We start from the raw sequence: 16,461 nt of genomic DNA on the forward strand, positions 1-16,461 counted from the left end.
AAGACTGCAGGCACCCAGGACTTGAAGACGGCAGACACCCAGGAAGACTGCAGGCACCCAGGAAGACGGCAGACACGCAGGAAGATTGCAGGCACCCAGGAAGACTGCAGACACCCAGGAAGACTGCAGACACCCAGGAAGACAGCCAGGAAGACTGCAGGTACCCAGGAAGACGGCAGACACCCAGGAAGACGGCAGACACTCGGGAAGACTGCAGGCACCCAGGAAGACGGCAGACACGCGGGAAGACTGCAGGCACCCAGGAAGACGGCAGACACGCGGGAAGACTGCAGGCACCCAGGAAGACGGCAGAAAGAAAGAAAAAAAGCTCGAATGACTGGGAGCTCGGCCTGCCGTGCCATAATTATATTATAAAAATTCAAATCAGTTCTCAACCAGCCGCTGTCAGTCACGGTGGCGAAGTAATAACTTGACGGGGACTCGTTTGATGGATGTCTTTTTGGCCCGTAGCCGGCTTCCAACCCAAGCCACGGGCACTGATATTTCAGTTGTTAGTGTCCATGCCCAAGCTGAGTGACTATGGGCTCAACCCATAGACAAATATATAACCACGGCCTTATCCACAATATCATGAATCTTCCACTTCATCTATCAACACTGAAGGGGTTTAGTGTCCATCGGGCATGGATGTTTTTCGAAGGAAAGTGAAGAAAACAGCTTCATTTCGCATTGGAGAGAGAGAGAAAAAAACAACAACAAAAAAAAACATAAATGGCCCGCATGGGGGTCGAACCCACGACCTCCGCGTTATCAGCACGGCGCTCTAACCAACTGAGCTAACGGGCCACTCGAAGTCGTGTTTTTTTTTAATATTCATATCAAGAAGCAGATTCGTGCCTCCCAAGGATTAGTGTTATGATGATGATGATTATTTTTTGTTTGTTTCATAACACATAATACTCTTTGCCTTCGATTACCCCATCTAATTTACGGTGAGAATCGCCTTCAAATCATGTACGCCACCGAGCTGACACTGCAACTGGTGCGTTGTAACTTACAGGCAGTTTCATTGGTCTAAATCAATAGGTTCTGCCAATGGGAGCCTCCGGCTTAAGCTATTTCCAAACCCCGCTGAAAATGGAATCCATGGACGCTTTGTCAAGACTTGTTAGCCAGACTTTGTAAATGTAGAGATATACTACACTTTGACGGCATTTCATAGAACAACTCACAATGGCTCGTGTTATGGGTGTTGGTGTGGGTCTGTTTTTAATCGCGTTTGTGTGGGCGATCTGCATATTTCTGTGTTTGGTCCTGACAAGGGCTTCAACCAATATCTCGTAAGTTTTGCTACTTCTGTGTTTCCAAATTATCGGCAAACCCTTTCTTTCACATTCATTATTATGTCATGAATACCCGGCGGATTTGTCTCAGGAGAGTTAAAAGAAGAGTAACAAAAACACTGGATGTGTGAAAATAAATGTCATGTAAAGCAAGTCGAGATATGATCCTGATGACTATTTTTAATGCCTAAATACTCCTTTTGTCGAAAGATTATTAACAAATTAATGTGATGGACCAGTGAGAGACAAATTAAATGATCCACATTTTCTTCCCATGTACTCATTCCATTCAGTTTCGTTTCTTTTTGAAGGCGGAAAAAATTGTGAATTGGTTAATGACATTGTAATAACTATTGTAATAACAGATCATCCTGTTGACAAACTCACATCAGACCACTCTGCTTAAAAAACCTGTAAAGTAGTAGTAGTAGTGTAGGGACTGGATTTGACTGCCTAGGCCTCACAGCCTTTTTTATGCCCCCTTCAATATCGGTCTCCTTTTATTTGTGGGATACATATATATTTTCTTTTACAAGTACTGTAAATCACTCGTCAAAGTCAATAAATTTTCTTTTAAATTGATATTCATGTCAAGGAGATTAAAGGTAAAGAAAAATGTGTACTCACACAATTACTGATCTTTAGAAGTTAATTTTTGAAAAGCTGATGTTTCTGAAGTATTTGCCATCAGTTTCAATACCAGTGACCTGATCACATTCTACAACACATCCCTCCAGGACCTGCTTGATAAGCATGCCCCTCTTACAATGTGTGTTGTGTTTCATCGTTTATGTGCACCCCAGGTGTCTCTTGGAATCAAGATGGCAAAACAGCAGCGTAGCTCCGCTGAGCAGTCTCAATACCAGTGACCTGATCACATTCTACAACACATCCCTCCAGGACCTGCTTGATAAGCATGCCCCTCTTACAATGTGTGTTGTGTTTCATCGTTCATGTGCACCCCAGATGTCTCTTGGAATCAAGATGGCAAAACAGCAACGTAGCTCCGCTGAGTGAAAATGGCAAAAGTTTGGTCTGGAAATTTTCAAACAGATATAATCTATGTGCATTTACACAATGTTATAAATCAAATGATCGGCAATGCTAAAATAAAAAGAAATATTAGTATGACAGAATTACTGTCACTGATTCCTTCAGAGTTCTGTTTCACTTGGCCAACCTGATGATGGGGAAGGATGTCTGCACTGTTCTGCCTAGCAATATACCTTCTGAAAATCTAGCTGATAAGTTTATTGATTATTTCACTACTAAACATTAAAATAGAGATGATTAGAAGTAGCTTAGATTCTCCTACTAATTTGGCAAACCTGATACTTTTGATGGAACACACTTCACTATTTTCCAGACAGTTGCCAAGGAACTGGTCAAAGATGTTATCCTCAAGATGCCAAAGAAACCATGCAGTCTTGATCTTGTCCTACATTCTATATTTTACCAATGTTTAGAAGAATTACTACCAACTATTACCAATATCATGAATATATCCTTGACCTCGGGTGTTGTCCCAAAGTCCTTCAAGCATGGCTTGGTGTGTCCCCTTTTGAAGAAAGCTAGTCTTGATCCCAAAAACCTGAAAAACTATAAACCAGTATCAAACCTCCCATTTCTGTCTAAAGATCTAGAACGTATTGTGCTTAGCCAGCTCATGAAACACCTTGAGATCCACAGGCTCCTGGAGCCATTTCAGTCAGAAAGGGACACAGCACGGAAATGGCCTTAACACATGTGGTCATTGACCTGTTGCTAGCATCTGATGCAGCAAAGTATCCATTCTGTCACTGCTGGACCTTTCTGCAACATTTGACACAATAGACCATGACATTATGGTCAGAAAGTTGCGTGCTGTGTTCGGACTCAATGGCACTGTTCTGAAATGGTTTCATGGAATAAACAGGTTGCACACACTTTGTCCTTGTAAATGGAAACCAGTCTTTTTCACCTGTGCTCAGATATGTGGTACCACAAGGTTCTGTCCTGGGACCAGTACTTTTTACAATGTACACACAACGTCTAAGTTTGATCATCCAACAGTCTGTATTTGTATCTCACTATCATCTGTTTGCTGACAATTCTCAGCTGCATGATTCTACTATTCCATCTGAAATTCCTTGTTTGGCTTGTAGATTTAAAACTGGTATAGAAAAGTAGCAAGGTGGATGAAACAAAACAAACTAAAAATGAATGATGACAAAACAGAACTCATGTTGACTGGGAATAAAAATAAGCTCATGCAGATAAATACAATGTCTGTCATTTGTTCTGACATAGAAATTTCTTTCTCTAGTTCTGTCCACAATCTTGGTTTTTACCTGGATTCATCCATCTCGATGGAAACTCATGTGAAACACCTGTGTAAAGTTATTTACTTTCAGCCTCATAAGATAAGTAAAATCTGCCACATCCTGTCTGTTGATGCTGCCAACAAACTTGCTGTTGCCTTCATTTTATCCCACCTAGATTATTGCAATTCACTCTTAGCTGGCCTTCCCAATGATAAACCCTACAAGCTCCAGAAAATACAGATTTGTCCTTAAAACATCGAGAGGAGAGAGTGCTACGGCTCTCCTGCAGACACTTCATTGGTTGCCTGTTCAAGCCAGAATTGAATATAAAGTTGCCTGTCTATGCTTTCAGTGCCTGAATTGTGATACCACATCCTCATATCTTTCTGAACTTGTTAACCCGTACTTGCCAAACAGAACATTGAGATCTCTTGACTCCTCACAGCTAACTGTTCCCCGATACCTCCTATGGAAAGAGGTCATTTTCTGTTTGCGGCCCAACAACTTGGAATTTTCTGCCTATTGCTCTCAGACAAACAACTCATCTATCTTCCTTTAAAGCAAATCTTAAAACTAATCTCTTTAAAAAATACTTGTCATAACTCGAATAGTGCTGTTGCCCCAGGCTCATGGCAGTGTGAGTGTGTGTGATGTTTGAGTAGAGAGAATGGGGGTGGGTATATATGGATGGCAGTGGTGTGGTTCGGAAGGGATAATGACTGCCAATTTTTACCCATTTTAGCTTTTTTACCTTTTCTATCCAAAACTTTATTTTACAATTTTTACAAAATTTATGACATGCAAATTACAGTTATGCTACTTTTTACATGTATGTATTTTAAGTGAATCATGTTTAATCATGTGTGAGTGTGTGTGTGTGTGTGTGTGTGTGTGTGTTGGCATGTAACAGTTGTAGTATTTAGAGTATGTTACTTTGTGGGTTTTGTGCATTGTGTTTTTATGATATTAATGATTCTGTTTTATGTTTCTCCTACTTTTTATGCGCTTTCTTGTTTCACTTCAGGTACTGGATTGTGAAGCGCTTAGAGCTTGCTCATGCTTGAGCTATACAAAAGTGAAATATTATTATTATTATTATTATTATTATTATTACTAATATACTCTACATTTCTTCCCCTCTTGAATGTAATAAAAGAGTGGATGGGAAGAAAAGTACAAATGTAACAAATATTTTCTTATATGTTATATGCTACAAAATATTCGGGGGACATACATTTCTTTCTTCTTTTTTCTTTTTATCTTTCTCTTACACGACCAACATCAACTTGCCAGTGACTCTGTCATGGTTCATTCACGCTGGGTATTTTCATGTCTCCATAACCAACCAAACACTGACATGGTTTACAGGATCTTTAATGAACGTATTTGATCTTCTGCGTGTGTATACACATGAACTGATGAAGGGGGTTCAGGCACTAGCAGGTCTGCACATGTGTTGACCTGGGAGATCGGAAAAATCTCCACCCTTTACCCACCAGGTGCCGTTACCAAGATTCAAACCCGGGACCCTCAGATTGAAAGTCCAATGCTCAAACCACTCGGCTGTTGTGCCCATCAGGCATATTCGTGATATTGTAAAATCTAATTATATTGCTCATCTTATCCCCCCCACACCCCTCCCCCACCATTTCCACTTAAAAAAAAAAAAAATTACAGCTAACAGTAACACTGGAAAAACAACAACAAAAAACATTTAAGTGTATAAACATTAAGTTTGATATGGCAACTGCAAGAACCTTGACTGCTTTAGAAATGTAGTGTGATTGATAATTTCTGGAACAAATACTGTTTGCATTTTTATTTCAGGCAAATGTCATTGTTGAAGGCTAGCCAGATGATAAATGCAACACAGCTTCTCTAATATGACTATGAATATTTTTTAGTAACACTCAGAATACTTTGTGTGTCAGTTTGGGTCGTGTGTTTCACTAAGCTTGGGCCTGTCTTGATCTTAATAATACTTTGTGTGTTTCAGTAAGCTTGGGCCAGTGTTGATACTTAGAATACTTGGTGTTTCAGTAAGCTTGGGCCAGTGTTGATCCTACAGAGACTTTGTGTGTTTCAGTAAGCTTGGGCCAGTGTTGATCCTGAGAATACAATGTGTGTTTCAGTAAGCTTGGGCCAGTGTTGATCCTTGTGGCAGGCCTTTTCACTATCATTCTGGTGGTGATACCTCGTGATCCCCAGTTTCCTACTGAGGATGAACAGGCTGTGGTGAGGACTCTGTGATTATATATGTACAAAGTGTATGTATGTAAGTATGTGTGCATGTATGTCGATGCATGCATTTATCACCATGTATTTGACTCTTGAGTGTGAGTGAGAGAAAGAGAGAGAGATAATGTCTTGGTAGGTGAGGTTTTTTTGTTTTTTTTGTGTGTGTGTGTGTGTGTGTGTGTGCATGTGTGTGTGCATACATATGCATGTGTCTGTGTATTGTATGCATTTGTGCATGTGTCTGCATGCATGCGTTTGTCACTGCATATATTGACTGTGCATTTATGTGTATCGGATGTGTTTGGACTGTGTGTGTGTTTCCTTTCATATTTTCTTCTTTGTATGTGTGCAACTGTTGACAAGAGAAGGCAGGATCTTGGACACAGTCAATAACCACATTTGATACCAACCTAGGACAGAAAGACAGGTTAAAGTAGTGCACAGCATAGATGCTGAGTGGAGCAAAACTGACACACATGAAAAGAAAACCTACTTGTTTTTAGTGCGTGTAATGTGTATTTTACTCCTGAGCAGGGTATTAATGCTTGTATTTTAACCGCATTTGCTTTGATCTGAAAAAATCTTGAATAGATAAATTTTCAGGTTTTAACAGGTTTACACAGCCCCAAAGAAAAAGATTTGTATAATCCAGGAATATTTGAAGCAAACAGCATTGTTCATGTGGAGTCAGAATGATGTCCTTGAGACTGCCTTAGGGATTAAGCAAGACAGTGCCCTTTTGGATCAACTTTGTTGTTGTTATAAAGTAATGCTGTGAGATTTAAAAAAAAAAAAAAAAAGAACAGAAAAAAAAAGCTTTTCCACATTTTTATTAAAGTTTAAACTTGAGCACAAATACATAAAATGTGATATTTCCAGCTTGTGATCATCCTGTTACTCTGTTGTGTTCCTACAGGTCTACGACTATTCCATCATCTACAGGTCTGTCATCATTGCTGTGCTATCCCTCTTCATCCTCATCGGACTGGTCATGTATTTGATAAAGCATGCCATGGAACCTGTCTACGCCAAACGGTTACGCAGATTACGGGCATGATGTTCGGCCATCAGGACAGTTTCAAATCTTATCAGCCATGAGTTCCAGTGATATGTATGTGTGTTTGAAGCAAGTTGGAAAGATGTGTACCGACATTTGCATAATGATGTTGTAGTGCCTTTTTTTTTTCGTCCCTTACAAAATGTTTGGGTTCTGGTTTGTATGTATGTACATAAAAGCATGTATGATTGATGTATAGTTTATTTTATGGCACATTTAATTCTACCGCCAGGGTGGTACATTTATGTGTGTGTGTTTGTGTGTGTGTGTGTATGCAGATGTTCACAATTTTGTTTGTGCACTTCCGTTTGATTTTTGTGGTGTGTTGACTGATTTGGATATGATTTTTTTTTTTTAATGTTGAAATGCTGACATCTGCATTTTTCATACAGTGGACATAATGTTGACAATTTAAAATGTTGAGATTTTGCTACACTTTTCTGAAGCTGTCTTGAGAAAATGAGCTGGGCCAATTTGTTGTGATCACTAAACTGGAATGAACATAGGTCTAATGACCAAACCAGAATGACTTGGTTTGATGGCCAAACCAGAGTTACCATAGTTCTGATGACCAAACCAGAATGAATATAAGTCTGATGACTGAACCAGATTACCATAGTTCTGATGAACACACCAGAATGACCAGAGGTCTGATGGCCAAACCAGAATAATTATTGGTCTGATGACCAAACCAGAATGGACGATTGAACTGCTCTTTTCCAGTTCTGTTAATGCATTGCTGCAACAAATGCAGGTTTACTCTGATATGCTGATATAGCCACCAAATAAGATTTTGCCTATTGTTGGCACTGTGCAACTGCCAAAATGTAATGTAACATACATGTATGTTCAAATTAATGTGGATGATTGTGTGTGTGTGTGTGTGTGTGTGTGTTGCATGCATGGAAGAAACAGAATATCCAGTTCATTTTGATAAGCTCATGTGGTTCAGATCTGTCAAGAATTCTGTATATTTAAAGCGGTTTTTCATCAGGTTGTTTACTTAGACCTCCATTCATGTATTTTAGTTCTGCTGATAATAATTGTGTCTTTGATTCTGATATATTTTGTTTCACAGTGGAATGGAATGAACTTGGTGTTTCTGTATATCAAAATATATCAAAGTGACACTGAATGATGAAATAAATATTTAAAATTTTGTAGTCTTTGTGCAAAGGTGTTTGATAAGTCCAAGGAATGTGGTCTGTTTCAGTAATTTTCAATAGCTGTCAACTCATCTGTTTTTTTTCAGCCAACTTTATAAACCATGGATGAAAAGTGGAGGGGACGCTTGCTGAGTCAGGCTCCATGACTGAGCGACTATTGTTGTCAGCAGACGGGTGCAATAGCCGAGTGGTTAAAGCGTTGGACTTTCAATCTGAGGGTCCTGGGTTTGAGTCTCGGTAACGGCGCCTGGTGGGTAAAGGGTGGAGATTTTTACAATCTCCCAGGTCAACATATGTGCAGACCTGCTAGTGCCTGAACCCCCTTCGTGTGTATATGCAAGCAGAAGATCAAATACGCACATTAAAGATCCTGTAATCCATGTCAGCGTTCGGTGGGTTATGGAAACAAGAACATACCCAGCATGCACGCCCCCGAAAGCGGAGTATGGCTGCCTACATGGCGGGGTAAAAACGATCATACACGTAAAAGCCCACTCGTGTACATACGAGTGAACGTGGGAGTTGCAGCCCATGAACGCAGAAGAAGTTGTTGTCAACAGGGGGCCTAGTCGGTGGTGTCATGCATATGTTGAATAAGAACTGGCACCACCGAACACTGTTAACCTTTTCCGTACGTCGCCTAAAATTTTGCGCGCCGTACATCGTGGGTGTGCAGAAACCCATGGTTTCTAAGAAGGAATGACCCCTCGCTGTATGTCGTGGGTGTGCAGGCACCCATGGTTTCTGTGTACGAACTAACCCTTCGCTGTACGTCGTGGGTGTGCAGGCACCCATGGTTTCTGTGTACGAACTAACCCTTCGCTGTACGTTGTGGGTGTGTAGGCACCCATGGTTTCACTGAAGAAATAAGACCTTGCCGTACGTCGTGGGTGCACAGTAACCCACACCTGTCCGTAAAGCAAATTTGACTTTTCTTCAGCAGACTTGCATGCGCAGTTTCCACTTGTGCGTGTAGGCTATTTACTCCAGTGCTTGACCAGGCGCATTGTGAATAAGTTTTGCCCGTGAGAAGAGAGTGTTGTTACAAAAAACGGTTTTTTTGTTTTTGTTGTTTTTTTTGTGTGTGTGTGTGTGTGTTGTTTTTGTTGTTGGTTTTTTGTTTTTTTTTAGCGGCTACACGCCCATCCTCTTTCGGTCAAGGCTATCCCTAGCCAGTGCTGATATTTTTTAGCCCACGCGCGGTGCTGCTCGAGGCAAATAGCAGACTGTATAGCTATGCACAGGCGGCTGCATGAATGTGCGTGTATCTGCGTGTTTACATGTGAATATTATTGCATGTTTGAGAGAGACAGACAGAGTAAAACTTACCGCAGACTTGAACCGGGATACGATCAACAAAAGACAAGGTCACTCTGATCTCCCTCTGTAGCGAGCCCAAGTGATGTCATGTCGACAACGCGTGGCGCGCAAGCTTTGCATGGGTGGCTCCACACCCACGACGTACGGCGTGCAAGGTTTATTCTTTGGGAGTATGGGTGTCGTCACACCCACGACGTACTGGGACATTAATTGATTAATAACTTCTTTGTTTATGTATAAAAGAAAATAATGTTCAGTGGATATGTAGTAAACTATATTATGGACAAAGTCATGAAATTATGTGGAAGTGGCTTCAATATTACTTGAGTTACAGAGCAAAAACACTTGTCTGGGTGATTTCACACCCACGACATACGGGAAAGGTTAAGTGACTCAGCAGCAAGGCAGGGTTTCCTCTGGGGCGTGGCCTCTCGGCAACCTAACATTGATAGCTCCCTGAAGACTGCTGGCACTGTGATAGCAGCAGACAAAATCCAGGTGTGGTTTTGCATTGGGGACCATGAATGAGCAGCATGGAATAATACCACTGAAATGGTGATGGTGTGGCAGAAAAAAAGAAAAAAAGAGAGAGAGAGCAAAAGTAAAAATGCAAAGTGACAGAGACCAAATAAAGCCATTTTGTTTCCAAGTAACTTTCCTTTTTCATTTATTTTCTGAAAAAGGGTAAATTTTTCCAGACTCTGCCAAACCAGGAAAATTAAAATCTTTAGAAACGATTCTCATCAGTTGTTGGACTTCATTTTGGAGTTTTTCAGGTGACTCGAACTACGGATTGGATGGGCACGATAGCCGAGTGGTTAAAGCGTTGGACTTTCAATCTGAGGGTCCTGGGTTTGAATCTTGGTGACGGTGCCTGGTGGGTAAAGGGTGGAGATTCTTCCAATCTCCCAGGTCAGCATATATGCAGACCCGCTAGTGCCTGAACCCCCTTCGTGTGTTATATGCAAGCAGAAGATCAAATACGCACGTTAGAGATCCTGAAGTCCATGTCAGCATTTGGTGGGTTATGGAAACAAGAACATACCCAGCATGCACACCCCTGAAAGCGGAGTATGGCTGCCTACATGGCGGAGTAAAAATGGTCATATAAGTAAAAGCCCACTCGTGTACATACGAGTGAACGTGGGAGTTGCAGCCCATGAACGCAGAAGAATAAGAACTAAGGATTGTGAAAGGTCACCTGGAAGTAGAGTTAGGTGATCAAGTAGATGTTAGATGAGCCAGGGTCAAGATGCTCAGTTCAAATTCTGTTCTCCCCAGGAGATGCAGTGCATCATCAGTGCAAGGTAAGGAAACCAGAGGAGGCAAAAAACACCCCCACCCCCCTCCTCAAACACACACACACACACACACACATCTCGAGCACACACTGACAGGTTATCTTATTTCTGAAATAAAACAAGTGTATAAAAATGCAATCACATTTATTGACTCACAACCAGGTTTTCCACACGACTGAAGCAACCTTTGCTTTGTTAAAATATAAATAAAGAAATAAAGTATTCAGGGAAATATAAAATATCTGGGGTGCGGAGTGTAGGGGTGAGAGAGGGCATGGAGGGGGAGGTGGGGGTATCAGTATATGGCACCAATGTCTGCACAAAAACTATTACAGAAACCAAAAAAACCCAAGAAAGCATGAAAAAAGATTTGATGAATTTCTTATTTACATCCATAAAAAGCAATGAGGTCATACAAAGAGAAGTAGATTACAGAGCTATTCCATGAAAACGTACTTTATTTACTGTCTGCAAACTTTCAAAAAGACGAGAAATGCGAAAAAAAAAGTCAGACAGACAATATCTGGAGGCAAATAAGCCAGGGGAGACAATCTCAAAATGTTGAGGCAAGGCTAAATATTGTACCACACAGGTCAGTGTTATTAGACATTTACCCCCCCCAGTTGCATAGGTGTGTGTCTATTCCACGGTCACTGAAACCAGGAACACGACACATTCAATACCAATCACACATAACAGCTTCTTTCTGCTAAACAATACAATCATTCACATTTGAAGCCAGCAACCTATAATGTTTCCACTCACTATCATACAGGTAAAGAAAGATACACCAGAACCAAATCAAAAAGCTATAGGAACACCGATTTTTACATGCAATTTTCCATCTTCATGAATTTGAAGCTTTAACATAAGATACAGAAGCTAAAAAATCCTTTCAAACACAGTATTCAAAAGTAATAATATTGGCCATACTGCAACTGTGCGGCACAAAGGGAAGGCTAAAGTAATTCTGGACAGCAAAGAAACTAAACAAGTAACTAAAAGTCAGCAGACGGTTATTTTTAACAGTCTGAAAACTACTTGCACTCTTGAATCAAACATTTTTATTACCAGATCAGAAAAATTGGTGTCCGGACAGAAGCCTCCACTGTGTTTCTAAGAAACTGCTCAATTAATGGATCTGAAAACATGGTATTGGGACCAAAGCCTTAACTGACAAGTCTCAAAGACACCTCTCACAAATTTATTTGTATGCATTTCCAAGGATAACCAGACTTTAATACATAAAAGTTTGCACAGAAAAGAACTCTGTTTGCAACACTGTATCTTGGCTCTTACCCCTTTTCTCTAGTGCATACATCACAAACACATTCTTTCTCAATTACAAGTCATTGTTCAACACCTACTACTTCATCACTTGAACCTCTCTCTCCATTCCCACCTTATTCACTCTGTCCCTCCTTTTGCTCACCCACCAACCATTCTCTCTCTCTCTCTCTGTTTCTTATATTTATACATACATACATACATACATACATGCATACACACACACACACATATATATAGAGAGAGAGAAAGACAAGAGAGAGAGAGAACTGAATGGCTCAATGAACAGGCCTCAGACCCATGTCAATGAGGGTGGTTACAAAGTCATATTCACAACAGTAGGGTAACTAGTTTTACAGCGAGTGAGAGAGAGAGAGAGATACATACATACTCCCTCAAACATCATGTACGCACATACACAAACACATTCAGTATATATGTACAAATAAATAAATAATCAAGAACCAAACAGTTAACAATCCACCACCCTTCTCCCGACTCCCTCCCCGCAGATGCATGCAGACACTTCACAACCATTCTTACACATGCACAGCTCCTCCACATCCTCCACATGAACCACACACATACCCTACATACACATGCACCAGCACAACGTACACCCACATATCACATGCACACACACAAACTTGCATAATTCACACCCACGCACACATGCCCACGTAAATCACCCACACGCATGCATGCATGCACACACACACACGTGCACACACACATAAATCACACACACCACCAGACATACGAAGACACATATGCACACACAAATCACACCCACATGCTCACCCCCAGCCCGCATACACACACAACATACCAACATAATTCACACACACACACACACACAACACACACAGTGACACAAAGATACCCACACAACATACCCACACAACACACACAGTGACACAAAGATACCCACACAACATACCCACACAACACACACAGTGACACAAAGATACCCACACAACACACACAACATACCCACACAACATTCCCACATAACACACTCAAAGATACCCACACAACACACACACAAATATACACACACAACATACCCACACAACACACACAAACATACCCACACAACACACATAACATACCCACACAACACACACAAACATACCCACACAACACACACAACATAACCACCCAATTTGCACACACACACGCACAACACAATACACCCACACACAACATACCCACACAATGTTCACACACGCACAATAGCACACAAATACACCCACAAAATTCACACACAAACCACACATCAACGCTGAAACGTTTGCACAGTGGTGGACCAGGTGCGCGGCACAAAGGCCTGGTTGCCCTGGATTGAGACGGGAATGGCCTGTCCGCCATTACTGGTCACCATGGAGATGTTGATGGGCTGTGTGCTCAGCACCTGGGGCTGCTGGGAGTTGGAGGGGGTGGCGATGAGCGTGCCAGCCGGCAGCTGAGTCGGGTGAGTGGCAAACTGCTGAGCGGTGAGTGCCTGGGTCAGCTGGCTCAGCTCAATGGTGGCTGGCTGCAGAGTTCCGTTGGGCTGCACCTGTGAGAGGCAGGGGACAGCACTGTCAGTTTCTCAAGGAGGCGTCACCGAGTTCAGACAAATCCATATAGTCTACACCATATCTGCTGCCTGGGCATATGCTTTACCAGCAGCATAACCCAAAGCACTTAACAGGCCTCAAATACATGTGTATATATTTGTGTACCGTTCAGAGTGGATTTCTGCAACAAAATTTTGCCAGAGGACCACACTTGGTTTGCCATGGGTTCTTTTTCAGTGTGCCAAGTGTGTGCTGCACACAGGACCTTGGTTTTTCGTCTCATCTGAATGACTATACACTCAGCTTGAACCCAGAAAATAGACACTATACTGGCAGATAAAAGTCTTGACCATTCTGACACCTCCCAATGCAGTGAAGAGAACTGCTTCATCAGGAGAGAGCAAAGCTGACTGTGCATTTGGTACGCTCATTTTGTTACAAACATAAAGCTTCAAATCTGAGAAATTCTTCACCTTATTGAAAGAAATATATCAGCTTGAAGAAAATGACTTGAAGAACATTTAATAAGAGTGTCGGGAAATCCTTATTAAGTGTTGAAGAACATTTCATAACAGCAGGAAATCTTTATTTAAAAAAACCCCTAAAAAACCTTCCAGAGTCATCACCAGAGGGTCAGCACCAGCAGGTCACTGTATTCAAATCTGTATTTTGTCCCCCCCCCAAAAAGAAGAAAGAAAACCAAAAAGCTGTAGATAATGAGAACGATAAGCTATTTCTTTCTGTGAAGATTTGGCTTTCTGTCTTGTGCAGCGGAGTGGAGTGATGGCCTAGAGGTAACATGTCCGCCTAGGAAGCGAGAGAATCTGAGCGCACTGGTTCGAATCACAGCTCAGCTGCCGATATTTTCTCCCCCTCCACTAGACCTTGAGTGGTGGTCTGGACGCTAGTCATTCAGATGAGACAATAAACTGAGGTCCCATGTGCAGCATGCGCTTAGCGCATGTTAAAGAACCCATGGCAACAAAAGGGTTGTTCCTGGCAAAATTCTGTAGAAATATCCACTGCGGTAAGAAAAACAAATAAAACTGCACGCAGGAAAAAGAAAAAAAAGAAAAAAGGGTGGTGCTGTAGTATAGTGACGCTCTCTCCCTGGGGAGAGCAGCCCGAATTTCACACACAGAAATCTGTTGTGATAAAAAGAAATACAAATACACAAATACAATAAAACACCCTGCCTCACTCAGCCATCACTGACCTGTAGGAGAGTAGGACCACCGGCCGTCACGATACGCCCAAGCTGAATGGTTTCTGGAGCGTGAACCGTGATGTTGTTCCCAGTGCGATAGTCACTGTGAGTGCTGATCAGCTCCGTCATCGCCTGGGTCAAGAGGTCAGCCTGCGGGAGACTGTCGCCCATGGCGCCTGGAGCTGCTACTACCACGTCTTCGTAATGTTCACCGTTCACCGTATTGTCATCGGCGACTGTGATGTTGATGACAAAGTCATTCTTGACGTCAGTTACAGGCTTGCGTCTCTCTTGGGCCGCTGGGACTTGTTCAGAGTGGCTTTTCCTTTGGTGCTGCAGCAACACAACAACTGCTGAGTGCAAAAGAAACTTGAAGCAATATCTTGCTCAATATGAACTTGTACTGAATTTTCATAACATGTCTAGATATCCAGACACTTACCATATCTGTTCTGGAAGTGTTTCTGATTAAAGGTTAGGGCAAAAATCAAACAGTTTGTGGAAAAGTTTTTCTTGTTGATTACTGCACAACAGAGGTAAAAAGACCGAGAAACTTTGAAAGAGAGAGAGAGAGACAGACAGAGAGAGAGGAGGGGGAGAGAAAGGGAGGAGAGAGATGTGGAGGGGTGAGGTGGAGAGACTGGAAGCAGGAAGAAGAATAAATGTAAATCATTCTCAAATACAAGAAGTCTCCAGTATAAATCATGTCTTAAATAAATTTGATTTGATGTGTGCATGTCTCAAGTGGATATTTTATGTTTGCAATGACAGCTTTATGCATGACCATACGCATGCACGTGTGTGCGCATATAAGTCTTCTGCTGTGCAGGCATTTGATTGTTTCTTGTTGTTTCTGTCTGTGTGTGTCTGTGGGTGGGTGGCACTGTCAACACACAACCTAAGTGTCCAAATTTTTACATGCCCTGAATTCGTTTCATGCGAAGTTGACCACAGAGACAAACGCACACAACATTACCATGGACAGACAGACAGACAGACACAGACACTCAGACAACTCAGCAATGCAACAGGCTCCCGGTGCACACAGACGTGGGGGTGACACACACCACACACAGGTCCCTACCTGCATCAGCTTGGCCTTGCTGGCGTACTGTTTGTGACAGAACTCACACCCGTGAGGCATGGTGGTCACTGAGCCGATCGTCTGGGAGTACGTCGATCCCAGAATGCCTGGCGTTTCCTCCTCCACCACCATCTTTTTACGGCCACTGGCGGGAAGCTCTGCCCCGGGGTGGTTTTTCAGGATGTGTGATTTACGCTTGGAGCTGGATTTATACACCTGTTGGAAAGAAACGAATGATGAATGATGCAATCATATACATTTAGTAAAATACTGCACAAAAATGAGCATGCTTTTCCTGAAACCTTGTAAACACAGAGTTTCATGTGGCAAAGATACGACAACTCAATGAACATTTTCCATGTACACCAGGTTACAGAACAGCTTGGCAAATCAATGTATCTGGGCTTTTGAGGTATATTTGCAAGGGATTGGTCATGTTCTTGCTGGACCCAAACAGCACAGATTCAAACCCTGTATACAACTATACACAACCTCTACATGCAGACACGCACATGGGAACGGATCACTGAATGCTCAAAAGTAAGTGTACTTAGAATTCTGCAGTTGAAATCTTTCCCATTATCTGCCAGATGCCGTTTAAATGAAGAAACGAAGGATTTTTCACAACCAGT

General features: G+C 41.9%; 2 protein-coding genes and 1 non-coding gene across 3 annotated transcripts in view; 1 reads left to right on the plus strand and 2 right to left on the minus strand.

The window, feature by feature from the left end:
- Positions 1-733: 733 nt before the first annotated feature.
- On the minus strand, positions 734-807 carry Trnai-gau (transfer RNA isoleucine (anticodon GAU)). The gene has a single exon. It is a non-coding gene; the product is annotated as a tRNA-Ile (tRNA).
- A 246-nt stretch (positions 808-1,053) lies between these two features.
- On the plus strand, positions 1,054-8,062 carry LOC143291582 (transmembrane protein 218-like). The gene is made up of 3 exons (XM_076601512.1): positions 1,054-1,301; positions 5,740-5,842; positions 6,762-8,062. The coding sequence occupies exons 1-3, from the start codon at positions 1,195-1,197 to the stop codon at positions 6,900-6,902; spliced, it is 351 nt and encodes a 116-aa protein (XP_076457627.1). The 5' UTR covers positions 1,054-1,194; the 3' UTR covers positions 6,903-8,062.
- A 2,754-nt stretch (positions 8,063-10,816) lies between these two features.
- LOC143291583 (PR domain zinc finger protein 10-like) overlaps positions 10,817-16,461 on the minus strand; it is a 38,741-nt gene continuing 33,096 nt past the window's right edge. Inside the window, 3 exon segments of the mRNA XM_076601513.1 lie at positions 10,817-13,537; positions 14,755-15,078; positions 15,830-16,045. Coding sequence (XP_076457628.1) covers positions 13,256-13,537; positions 14,755-15,078; positions 15,830-16,045 — 822 coding nt within the window. The 3' untranslated portion in view covers positions 10,817-13,255.

Source organism: Babylonia areolata, chromosome 17, assembly GCF_041734735.1.
Source record: "Babylonia areolata isolate BAREFJ2019XMU chromosome 17, ASM4173473v1, whole genome shotgun sequence".
Classification (NCBI taxonomy): domain Eukaryota; kingdom Metazoa; phylum Mollusca; class Gastropoda; order Neogastropoda; family Buccinidae; genus Babylonia; species Babylonia areolata.

Coding starts and splice junctions, on each gene's coding strand:
- LOC143291582 (XM_076601512.1), top strand. CDS start 1,195: ATGGCTCGTGTTATGGGTGTTGGTGTGGGTCTGTTTTTAATCGCGTTT. Junction 1,302..5,739: donor AGGGCTTCAACCAATATCTC/GTAAGTTTTGCT, acceptor TGTGTGTTTCAG/TAAGCTTGGGCCAGTGTTGA. Junction 5,843..6,761: donor CTGAGGATGAACAGGCTGTG/GTGAGGACTCTG, acceptor GTGTTCCTACAG/GTCTACGACTATTCCATCAT.